The sequence below is a fragment of the Fomitopsis serialis genome, assembly GCF_022376445.1.
Source record: "Fomitopsis serialis strain Sig1Antser10 chromosome Unknown B0H18scaffold_34, whole genome shotgun sequence".
NCBI lineage: Eukaryota > Fungi > Basidiomycota > Agaricomycetes > Polyporales > Fomitopsidaceae > Fomitopsis > Fomitopsis serialis.
Genome location: NW_025954994.1, coordinates 354,829 through 366,554, shown reverse-complemented (window position 1 = coordinate 366,554; position 11,726 = coordinate 354,829). Strand labels below are relative to the sequence as shown.

The following is an 11,726-nucleotide window of genomic DNA, read 5'->3' as shown; positions in this document are numbered from 1 at the left end:
AACTATCGACCACTTGATGCGCTCGCAAACTCGTTTTCCTTGGCCGGCGGGCAGTGTCACTTCCCACTCCCACTCCGGCAAATTCCTGTCTACAGGCTGTCTCATATTGAAGACACTCTGTACGCCCTGGAATACGCGCAAGGTCGGCGCCCAACGCTACCCCTGTGCTCTATGAAGGTCGGCTTCGTTGAGCTCGACTTTCTATGGCCAGTGGGTCTGCCTAATCCCCGGCAATACGTACGCGGGCTTGGAAGGTCCGCTATTTTTCTTCTCCCATGGGAAAGGTTGCCGTGCGACCCTTGCACGGTGAAGCCGGCTACACCGTGATAACCGTGGAGGAAGGACAGGGGGAAGAGTAGGGATGTGGCATAGGATTGAAGTGTGCGTCTTCCATTTCCTATACTGTTTCATTCTGAACCCACTCCCACATCAGTGCACAATCGTTGCTCCGCCGTCACGTATCACTACCCATGCCGACTACCTCAGTTTCCAGCTCGTTTGCTCCGTAGTGTGCCAGCCACTAGCTGGAGGTGTTGCTCTGTACTTATGTTCTCCTGTTGACGTCTCTTTGACCGTGTACATTAGCTTACAACGTTGTGAATCGTAGCGGATGCCTCTCGGCGAGCACATCAATGAGCAATGAGCTCACGGTGCCTACACCTACTACCTGCCAGTCCGTCCATCCTGCTCAAATGCCGGCGTGTCCGTCCGCTCATCCGGCCTGCACGCACCCTCGACTTCTCTCCCTCGCTTACTCACTTCCTCTTGTCACGTGTCTCGGTCACTAGCCTTGCGGGCAAGTTCGTGTTTCCCGCCGCCTTACTTCCCCTTCTTGCGAACGCACGTGTTCACAAATACCACTGATTTACTCGCTTGCCCACCCACCGCCAGCCTTTGGCTCTTGTGCCCACCCTCGGCTGGTCACCCAGCGCTCTTTCCCGACCGCACGTCCATTACTATGGCCTCAGTCAAATTCATGAAAGTCTGCTGTAGTACGTACTGTGTGTCCTGTTTGTTGTGCATACATTTACCACTGCTGTCCTTGCAGGATAGCCGTCGCCACCGTTCATTGTGGATTCACAGACGTCGTTGAGCCACGGGAGCAACAACTTGAAGGAGGCGACGCATAACATCTTCGACTTCGATGCTGATGTCGATTCGAGTCTTGTTCAAATCCGTGAATGCTAGTACGTGAATCCGGTGTAAGTCACTCGTCCCTCAGGCTCACTCACAACTTGTCGCTTTTCACCAGCACCTGCGAGTACCATTTTTTGCAATGCCTAAGTCTCTGTTGTCACGCGCTGTCGCGCGCACTCACCTGCCCATTGATATTACCTGCTCACAGATACGTCAGTTCTCTCGTACCTCTTTCGTACCGGCCGCTCGCGCAACTGCGCCAGACGGGCAGCGGTGCGGTGCTGCCGCAGACTCGTACAACAAACAACAACCACACGCTCAAGTCAACGCATTGGAATCAAGCACGAAAGGCATGAGCGAAGCGTGCACTGGCGAAGGAGATAGTACAAGGACGAAGGGCAGGAGTGACGAACAAAAGCAAAGCTTTAGTGAGTTGTCTATATAGTGTACCTACCAACAACTATTGTTACTGCGCGAGCCTGGCGCGATTCTGGGAACGAGGGCGGGCTGACCCATCGTTTGCGGTTCTGCAGATCAACCGCAACAAGCCCACAGTCCGCAACAGGCCACGGACAACTCGGTCTATAGGTGGTATCATGTGCGTAAAGGCTTGCACATACAAATTGGGACGTAGCTTATAATCCGCTCACTCACTGTCTAGTCCACCTGCTTTGGCATCATATTCGTACTTGATTCACTAGTACAGTACATTTGTTGTTTGGAAGTGCTTACGTGCTCTGTAATAATATTCATCTATCCAATGCGATGCCATCTGGTGCTAAGTGATTGAGCAGTCTGAGGTTGAAGGTGGGCACGGCCTTAGCTCTCTACAGAGATGCCAATGGGTCAGTGATTGCAGTGAGCGATGGCACGAGTAATTACAGAGTGCTATGAAACATGTCCGAGAGACGCTGCTGGATACACAAGAGCTCTTCAAGTAATCGCCCTAGGTTGTCCCAGCTCTTGGAGGTATACAAGCTGTTGGGCGGCCAGAGCGTTTTTCCTGATGGATTCGAGACACAATATATATTTCAGTTGTCACTGTACACGAAGGCCTGTGGCACAGTATGACTCCGAGACAAGGGTATGCTATCACTCACCTGTCGCAGCCACGAATACAGGTGAAAGCACCACTGTGCTTCCCCTCGTGCTCTATGGCGGTTGACTCCGCAGATCAGTTCCTGCGCCTGCAACGCTGTCCGAGTCTGAGAGCATGGGCCGATCCGATTCGAGCCGTACCCGTAGTCTGAGAAGTAAAGACACAGTGTGTGCATATGATAACTCACCATATCATATATACTTTTCCATTCAGAGCACCCGTCACGGTCCGATCCTGCCTTGAGTCTAACCAGAAAGGTGGTGCAGGTGTGTAGGTATCCCCCAGACTTGTGTACGAGTCGCGTCGGGCGCTTACCACTTCCCGAGGTCGTCATGCCTTCTTGTGGACTTTAGAGGTCGATGTGAACCTCCTGGGACCTCTATCTTGCTGTTCCCGGTGCGTGTAGTGCAGCGGGAGCGTTTCTATGACCGTAGAGTGAGGATTGAGTGAGTTGTTGAGGGTATGGAGCAGGCGGCAGACCAGCGATGCGCTGTGGCTGAGGCGCGTCGTGCAAAATGCCCGGCCCCGGACTATCGGGCAACCGTAGTCCTTCGTCCATTCCCATTCGCGTCTCATCATGCCAGTCCCGGACACGTACGCCTCGTCCACGCCCACCTGCATACAGCCTTTAAGCCCCGACCCATTGGAGCGCCATACGCTCGACCGCGATGACGGGCGAAGGACAGTTGTCAGTAGCGACGTGCGTTGTAAAGGCGCGGTCCTCATACCCACCGAGCGTGAACCTGTCGTCTACCACTACCCGATACCCTCAATCGCAATCTGAACTACACTCGCATCACCCGGGTTGGACGATGGAACAGGCTGCTGTCACAAAAACACGGGCGCATGCCCGACGGGACGCTAGGCTGAGCTGCGGTTACGGTGGAACACCTCGGGATCGTGACAAACGTCGATTTGGTTCTGCCCACGCACATACTCTGGGTCAGAAGTGTACGTTCCATAATAGTCTGCATTCTGTATGCGTTAGCTCAAGTATTGAACGGATGCGATGATAGGTACGGACTGCATTCGTTCGTGCAAAGGGGAGGACACCTCAGGAAGGTCCTGGTGACGGGCCTGGACAACGCATACCGCCTTCGACCCCGTTTGTCCATATCTCCTAATCATGCGCATATACTGTGGTGGTACTCCTTGTAGGCTTGGATGGTTGAAAACTCGTATGACTTCGCCTGAGCTACCACCGCCAGTGAGATTTCCCGCCGGTGGTACGTCCTGTCTCGACCGTCTACAATTTGCATGACCCTGCCTCGTTGAAACTATCTTCGATTGCATATTCTTACATCACACTCTGTCTATCATTGCCAGGTCATCCACGAGCGCCGCCTGGCATCAGCCTCTTCGACTGAACCAGCTGCACATCGATAGTCGCATCGGAGAGCACCGCGTCGAAGAAGGTGGCCCTTCCGCCAGGCGTCCAGACACAAATTTCAGTGAAGATGGGAGGGCTCCGAGTCGCTGCATGGGAGGCTCGTGAGAGCAGGATGCGGCGACGACCTCAGGACGAGACTGTGAGTAGTGACTGTGAAGACGGTAAGTTTCTTTACGATCAAGACATACAACGCTGGCTAATAATTTACTTACCTGTCTACGCAGCTGTTGGTGCAGCAGGAGCAGGAGCAGGTCCGTCAGCCAGGCGCGAGATACAAGCGTTGCTATCTGAAGGATAGCACAGAAGACTGCAGATATTGTCTCGTGGACGTGGCGCCACAGATTGTGACGGACATCGCGATGTATGTTCAGAGCTCGCAATGTGGCTCACTTATATCCCCGCTCGCTGGTCGCAGCTTGCTCGACGGAACATCGTGTATTGTATTGACGTGCGATCATTATAACAACAGTGCAAAGCAGACGTACTCCAAAGGAAGCGATTTCCGTACCGAACGAGCTGGTATGCAAGACGATGCAGACGTTGAACACTAACATTGTCTTCGTAGCTATGTAGCTCCTGGCTATTCGTCAGCGCGCGCGAATGTATCGTACAGAGCAACCGGTAAGCTAATAATGGCGCCAGTAGCATGCCACTACATGGTGTGGTGACGTCCGCTCCTCTACTATTAATAAGAGCAGTCTCGACAACTTCACAGTCATTGATCGACATTATCGTACAAGAAACAGATATGAGGAGTTGAACCCCTCGCCTGTGGAGGGTCTTTGGTATGAGCCTAATGCGTACCGAAGAACGACCTTGACATCTTCTTGTTGCTATTACAGTCATGGCACGGTCAAGTACTAGCATACAAACCCTCACCCAAAATCTACAGAAGCCATCGTACACACCAAAACTAACGCTATTAGCGAGCTACAGCAAACCTATTTCTTGGCCTTCGTCGGGCGACGACTCTTGCCGTTCGATGCAGTGCTCTCCGAGCCTATAGCTTTGCGGGACCGTTTGTTGGCAACTCGCTGCAATGTGCGCTTCGCCTCGCCATCTGGGAAGCTGGAGAGGTCGTAATAGTTGGGAGCGTACTCCAACAACCTGCATACGTGTGTCAGCTCGTGCAGGAAGGATGATGGAATGAGCTCACCATTCAGGCCGAAGATCCGTCACCGTTCGGATGTATGGTTCGGTCGTGAGCACAAATTCGTTGAAGATGACCCACTCCGGCTTGTTGTCCAGCCCGCACGATGGATGTAAGTTAACGACCTGGTTGTCTTTCACCGTTATGTACACGCCCTTCTCTCCCTCTTTGTGTGCAACCTGCGTGAAGAACCCGCACACGAGCGCCTGCCGTACGTTCATGTGCAGCCGCTTGGGGTCGGCTGTCGTGACGAGATCGATGTTGAAGTGTTCCATGTTTCTCTGCAGCTGCGCTCGCACGTTATCTGCTTGTTGAAGTGCACGTTGGGAGAGGTAGTTGTTCCACGCCCAGTTTCTGTCGTGCGAGTCTGACGAAGGATGCGATAAGGAAAGAGGTCCTGAACAACGAAGCAACGGGGCTCACTCTGCTGGTAGTTATTGTAAACGTTCATCAGCGTCAGATGATCTCCGTCAGGGACCGTCAACAAGGCCTTGGCAGCATCCGCCTCTCTGCGTTGATTTGGCGGGCGCGACCAGACATTGGGCACTATAGCGTGCCGGTTACTACTGAACAATGACATGAAGAGTGTTGGGCCGTACCTGAAAGCATCGCGACAATGGTGAGGATTTCATTGCTACACTTGAATTCAGGGCTAACAATGAGCATTTTAGCCATTTGCGGGTCGAGTGGGAAGTCTGCCATCATGTGGCCGAGTGGGGTCAGGTTGCCTTCGTCGTCAATCGCAGCCAAGTAGTTGAGCAGTTCTAAAGCACGCATGAGAGTCTCCGGTGCTGGTGCGTCAACATAGTCGAACCTGACAAGATCCTACGGAACATAATATGAATCGGGGAGCATATGGCTATGATGCAGAACGTACCTTGATACCCAGCTTGACCAATTGCAGCACCGTGCCGTCCAAGTTGCTCCGCAGGATCTCTGGATGTGTTTGTTCCTCCATCTCCTTCATGAAATCTCGCTCTGTGTACAATCTGAAGCATTTGCCTGGTCGGGTTCGTCCCGCACGACACGTTCTTTGCTGCGCCGAGGCCTTGGAGATCGGACTCACAAGCAACGAGTTGACACGTATCCGCGGGTTGTACACATTCTGCTGGGAGTACCCAGGGTCGACGACATACACGATACCGTCGATCGTCAGCGACGTCTCTGCAATGTTGGTCGACACGACGACCTTCCGCCCAAGAGGGCCATCCGGTGTACGTGGCGAAGGCGGCGGGTCGAAGATGCGCTGCTGCTGTTGTGGTGGGAGGGAAGAATAGAGGGGGATACAAACGAGCAGGCCGACGCTATCAGGGTCCTGGTTGAGCAGGTCGTCCGCCTCAAGCTTGATCTTCTTGCACGAATCCTCGATCTCTTCCTCACCTGTCAGGAATAGGAGGATATCGCCCGGCTCCTCTGCGCGGTGGATCATGAGCACGGTGCGTATCGTGGCCTCGACGTAGTCTGGCTCTGGATCCTGCGTATAGAAGACCTCAACGGGGTGCGTTCGTCCGGGAACCTTGAACAAGGGTGCGGGTTCACCGCTCTTGTTCACAGAGAAGTACTTCTGGAACTTGAGGGCGTCAAGGGTCGCAGACATGACAATGATCTTGAGGTCGGTGCGGCGTTTTGCTAGCGCCTTCAGCAAACCCATGATAATATCTGTTGCAAGCGTGCGTTCATGGGCATCGTCCAGGATGATGGTTGAGTATCGCGTCAGGTCTGGGTCATTCATCGCCTCCCGGAGTAGCATACCATCCGTCATGTACTGCAAGAAGGTCGTTCCTGGCTCTGTCATGTCTTCAAATCGAATCGAGTATCCGACCTGCTTCCCCAATGGTACTAGGGTGTTGTCAGATAGTCCACAACGTCAACATCACGATGAGGCAACCCACCGTCCATCTCATATGCCACTCGCTTCGCTACGGACATAGCAGCTACACGATTAGGCAGCGTACACGCCACGAGCTTGCCCTTGGTATGAGGCAAGTCGGAGTAGCAAACGAACTGCGGAATTCTAAGTGTGTCAGTCAGTAAAGGGCAATTCCGGCGCGACAGGGGAGCGTATCCATGAAGTCCTTACTGTGTCGTCTTTCCCGAACCGGCCTCGCCCACCACGACTATGATCTGGTTTGCACTGAACTTTCTCGGACACGGTCATCAGTTATGTCCCTCTGCGCCGGGGATGCCGCATGCCTGGGGCAGACTCTGATCCCCCCGCGATCGTTGAGATCCATTATTGACTCACCATGTTCAAAAACTTGTGCATCTGCGCGAACACTGGCAGCTTTTTGCGCATCTCGAGAAATTTCTTGTATTGGGCGGAGTGCGGCTGCCTCGTAAACGGATTGACATCCCGTTCCTGGCCATCGCTCAGTTGCAGATCAACCCGAACGAGAATCAAGTAGCCACCATTAGTGCCTTCGTTACCTGCTTCGCAGTAACATGCCTAGGTAGCCATCCGTAGAAAGGGTCTTTATCACCAAGAGATTTTGACGAGCCGAGGCCTGCCAGTGGTGGCGCTCTCGTGTAGGGGTTTGCCATGTTCGCCACGTAAATGTCACAAACAAGAAGCGTGTCGCAGAAGGGAGAGGGAGAAGGAGAGGAAGGTGTGCGGGCGCAGCAGGTGGCAGTCGCACACAGCCAAATCGATGCTTTCCTAGCAAGGCATTGCACAAGGGGAAAATCCTATACTGACGTAAGCCGGCAGCTGCCCACCCCCAACCTCATGTACTGCTCCTCCTCGAGTCGCCCTCGAGTCGCTGTCGACAGCCTGCGAATGGCGTCCATCCGTCACGGTCGTACGTGTCTCACCGCCGGAGCGCCCAAACACGTTCTTGCGCTCCTGATTGGCTCCCGGCGCCTGCCGCGTCCGCGCCTCAGGCCTCAGCGCTCAGCGCTCTTTCCGTCTCTTGCTCTTGCTCTCCTCCTCCTCTCGCTCGCTCGTGTGCACCGCTGTCTGCGTGTTCTGCTCTATCCTCCCGACGTCTCTCTCGCGTCTAATGCGGACGACACGCACCATGGAGGACTTGTAATAAGGTTCGTGTTGTGGTTGCCAGTCGCACACTGAACGCAACTGGGGCGGCAGCCGCGGCCGCGGCGAGTGCTCAGGCTGGTACTGCCTTAGCGTGAGCCCAATCAGCTTCGACACGGCGTCGCGCATCAGGAAAAATCACAATCCCTAGGTGAGGCAATATAGCAAACATAGTTGATATAGGTGTATTGCAATCCCCCCTGTGTATAGCAGAGCATAGCAGATTTACAGAGATTGTAGCGAGTCATAGCAGGTCATAGAGCCATCCCAGTAAATATAGGAAAGCATAGTACACAATAAAACCGTAGTATCGTAGACTCATATGCCGGTGTAATCTTACATATACTGTTGTAGGATACAGCTCGGAGCATAGTACTCATTGTATTGATTACTCACATTCGCCAGCAGCTCACATAATGATCTGAATATTAAATCGACTATATTAGATCATTGAATGACTCCGACGACACCATTACCAAATTACTATGGGTATAGTAGCGAGTGAGATGTGGTAACTGTGATGGCGGATGTTTGTTACGACGAGGGTACGATTAATGGAAGTAGTAAGTGCAATACTGGGCAATGTCCAATTCACGAGATGATCCCACGAAGCACAGAGGAACTAAGTATGTAGATTGTCCATAGGCTAGTCGGACGAGTTCGTAAGCAAGTAGGTTACTAATTCTGCGAGAGGTGCTTACCAGGAAAACCGATCCGAGTCAATCTATGTGCCATCGGCATCTTCATTGTCGTCGCCAGCAGATGCCAACAAGGCTTCCTGGAGTGCATGTGACAAGGCGTCGCGCGAGAGGGTATTGAAGGAGCGATCAATGTCTTCGGCTCCAGAGTGGAACCTGCAGCACGAAGATGAGGAAACACACGCGAAGACAGTGAGGACACAAGATGGGTTTATACCTAGCTTCGGCATAAAGCCTCTTGCGGAGCTTGAGCAGCACGAGGTGCGCGTCATCGCCCAGCTCGTCGAAAGCCCGAAGATTATCCCTGTGGGACAGGTACACTGTCTTGTAGTCGTTCTCGGTGAAGTCTACCAATGTCCGCCTCCCTGGTCCCCACTCGTCGATGCAGCAATGAACCTAGTAGTGATCATTTAAGTATGTCATTGCTGCACAGAAAGCGGACTACAAGACGTACCGCTGTGAGCACGAGTGCAATTGTCTCAATTGAGATTGCTGGCTCAAAAAATTGCCGAAAGATGATGCCTTCGTCAGCCCTGTTCGCAAACCATGTCGCGTTTATCGCCTTCTGTATAATCGGATGGCGATATATGCCTTTCCGCTCGGCATATGTGCCTTCAGGCTGGTTAAGGGCTGGATCCTGTAAGGTGATAATTCGTGAATACATAGCCACACGTGTCAGCGAGGTGAACAGTAAGTTCCACACCTCATATGCGAAAGCCGACTCATGTGTCAGAGCAGTTGCTCTATCACGATTCTTGCGCATGGCTCTCCTCGCAGAGGAACTGTCGAAGCCATAAAGACTCTCGACAAGCGGCTTTACCTTATTCTTGAGCTCGCCGCGGAGCTGTGAGCCACGCGCAGTGACCTCGAGTATGACTATTAGTGATACAAATTGATGAACTGCACGATTGGCTTACTATCTTTATCATGGCCCGGTTCGCCGCATATTTGATGTCGAGCTTCCTACATGCTTCGCCCCAGCACTGTTGTGCCCATTCGTCTTGAAGTGAGTCGGATGGAAAAGCATTGACAGTGGAAATTCTGCATCTGAACAATGAATTAGCGATGTCGAGGACGTCCTGTACATCCTCATCGTAGTCCTTAGCACGAGGTCCGCGCCGAGAAGGCGTGTGAATGGGTTCAGGACAATGTACAGCTATGTTGATAGATCATGAAATCGGCAAATAGATTACCACAAAGACACGACGACATACCATCCATTGCATCCGAGTCATTCCCATCGCCACCTTCGGCATCTGAACCTGAGGCGTCTTCAGGTATCTGCTGTTCAGCATCCGGTGACTCGTCATCACTCGCGAATCTCTCTTGAGAGTGGCTTTGACGGCGGGGTGGAGAAGACTGAACAGGTTCTTCATATTCAAGTTCCTGATCGAAGTTCGCGTCACCGTCATCTTGATAGTGCTGAGCGGCATCGTCGTCGACTGCATCAGCATCGCCACTTGGATCGACCGCGGACCTGCGTGGAACGTGATCTTCGTCATGGCCTTCATCATCGCTTGAGTCAAGAACACGTGCGGTGTTGCGAGGACGTGCTAAGACGGGGAGGACATGTCAGTAGTAAAACACATGACATACTAATGGTGCCGCATGCGCTGACGAACTTACCACTGGACTGCAGTGACCGCGAGCTAACCTGGGATTGACGGCTCTGTGACGTCCCCAAGCTAGCTTGAGAGTGATGGCTCTGTGGCGTCCGCGAGCTAACCTGAGAATGATGGCTCTGTGGTGTGATGGCGCGAGCGTTGTCTGGCATAGGAAGACGTGTAGGATCTTCATTAAGTACACAAGTGATTCGGACTTACCTGAGTTGCGTCCTGACCGAGGCGTGTCCCTCCGAGGTCCGGGAGTCACCGATCGCGGCTCAGAACGTCTCGATGCAGCGTTCTGAGGAGGAGCCTGACGAGGCTCAGAATGCTGATAGTTAGTAGTCTTTGCATTCTTTGCAGTCGTGGGTGGTGGAACCTTGTTGACACGTTTCGTAAGATGTTTGAATGGCACCGACTTTGGCTTCGAGCTGGTGACAGTCTGTGTGGCGAACTGCCACATGATCGAAGGATAGTTAGAGTCAGTCAAGGTACGAGAAATGAACGCCGTACAGTTGGAGTCTCGTCAACATGGGACACCCGAGCCTTCTTGCCTGACTTCGCCGCAGGCGTTCTGCCATCGGAGGTCTCAGCAGCTCGCTTCTGTGCTTTGCGGCTCTGCGTTGCTTCTTCGGCCTCATCTAGTATTTGATTAAGGTTAGCTCCAAGTACAAGAAACTCCATGGAGAGGAGTACTCGTGACGACGTACCTAGCTCTCGCTGTTTCGCAGACGGGCGACGGGCACGTCTCTGTGGCTCGTCTGACGGGGTGTTCACTTCGTTCCTGGAGGACATCGCAGCATTAATGAATGAATATGAGGATTTGAAAAAACGAATGTGATGGAAGAGACGAGTTCTCTATGTGTGGGTGCGCTGGCAGAGCGTGTGAGACAGAGTGGGAATGTGAGAAGCTACGCGAACGCACCTCGCTAGTCTGCTGACAAATTATTCGATCGTGACTGCCATCTGGATTGACCTTCATCATCACCTTGTCCAACCTTGTCATTGTCTCGTCTGCTTGATATTTCGTGTCCACGAATTCTTCTACTTCACAAACATGCCTCGCTGCGGATATTGCAAACACGGGGTACCTACGATGAAAGGTGTCAAGAATCACATACAAAATTCACCGCGCTGTCGTCGTAAATGGGAACGCAAACTGGCACGAGTCGCCCAGGCAATTGCTTCGGGAAAGGCTCCCGCTGCTGGTGTTGCCGCCTCGGCCTCCGAGTCTACCACAGAGATATCAGCACAAGAAGATACTATGGACCACGACCACGAACCTGATGATGCTCACGTCGATGTCGATGACCCTATGGATGGCGCGCAGTCACCATATCGGGCACGGGTCGAGGACGTACCAGAGGACGAGGAGGAGGCTCGGCGATATGTTGAGGATTACCCAGGTGTCGTCGCAACAATCATTCGATATGACGACACTCTCTTCGAGGCATGGTGCCGAATGCGTACTGAGGCCAAAGTCGATGAGTGGGCGCCGTTTAAAGACGAGGAGGAGTGGGAACTGTTTCGGTGGTTGATCAAACATGTTGGTCAGAATAGGATCGACGAGTTCCTCAAGCTTTCGATTGTACGCACCAAAGCCCTTTATATCTCATA

General features: G+C 52.9%; 3 protein-coding genes across 3 annotated transcripts; 1 reads left to right on the top strand and 2 right to left on the bottom strand.

Annotated features, from left to right (window-relative positions):
- Window positions 1–2,813: 2,813 nt before the first annotated feature.
- On the top strand, window positions 2,814–4,177 carry B0H18DRAFT_955022 (uncharacterized protein; the record flags this gene model as incomplete). The annotated part of the gene is made up of 7 exons (XM_048042315.1): window positions 2,814–2,936; window positions 3,058–3,187; window positions 3,225–3,252; window positions 3,395–3,462; window positions 3,623–3,765; window positions 3,851–3,987; window positions 4,096–4,177. 7 exons carry the CDS (start codon window positions 2,814–2,816, stop codon window positions 4,175–4,177), a joined length of 711 nt encoding a protein of 236 aa, XP_047893331.1.
- A 223-nt stretch (window positions 4,178–4,400) lies between these two features.
- Window positions 4,401–7,333, bottom strand: B0H18DRAFT_1008650 (pre-mRNA-splicing factor ATP-dependent RNA helicase PRP43). The gene is given in 9 exon segments (XM_048028796.1): window positions 4,401–4,556; window positions 4,568–4,733; window positions 4,783–5,143; window positions 5,200–5,322; window positions 5,376–5,601; window positions 5,654–6,615; window positions 6,669–6,780; window positions 7,022–7,135; window positions 7,204–7,333. The coding sequence occupies 8 exon segments, from the start codon at window positions 7,315–7,317 to the stop codon at window positions 4,568–4,570; spliced, it is 2,178 nt and encodes a 725-aa protein (XP_047893330.1). The 5' UTR covers window positions 7,318–7,333; the 3' UTR covers window positions 4,401–4,556.
- A 1,198-nt stretch (window positions 7,334–8,531) lies between these two features.
- On the bottom strand, window positions 8,532–10,904 carry B0H18DRAFT_1119321 (uncharacterized protein; the record flags this gene model as incomplete). The annotated part of the gene is made up of 9 exons (XM_048033930.1): window positions 8,532–8,661; window positions 8,723–8,901; window positions 8,960–9,142; window positions 9,209–9,370; window positions 9,423–9,661; window positions 9,720–10,058; window positions 10,329–10,563; window positions 10,623–10,750; window positions 10,820–10,904. The coding sequence occupies 9 exons, from the start codon at window positions 10,902–10,904 to the stop codon at window positions 8,532–8,534; spliced, it is 1,680 nt and encodes a 559-aa protein (XP_047893329.1).
- Between the last annotated feature and the right edge of the window lie 822 nt (window positions 10,905–11,726).

What these genes read in the sequence shown, in the direction of transcription:
- B0H18DRAFT_1008650 (XM_048028796.1), bottom strand. Translation starts at nt 7,317, where the DNA reads ATGGCAAACCCCTACACGAGAGCGCCACCACTGGCAGGCCTCGGCTCG. An exon ending in CATTGTCGCGATGCTTTCAG is followed by an intron (nt 5,323 to 5,375) that starts GTACGGCCCAAC and finishes GGCACGCTATAG; the next exon opens with TGCCCAATGTCTGGTCGCGC. An exon ending in TTACAATAACTACCAGCAGA is followed by an intron (nt 5,144 to 5,199) that starts GTGAGCCCCGTT and finishes ATCCTTCGTCAG; the next exon opens with ACTCGCACGACAGAAACTGG.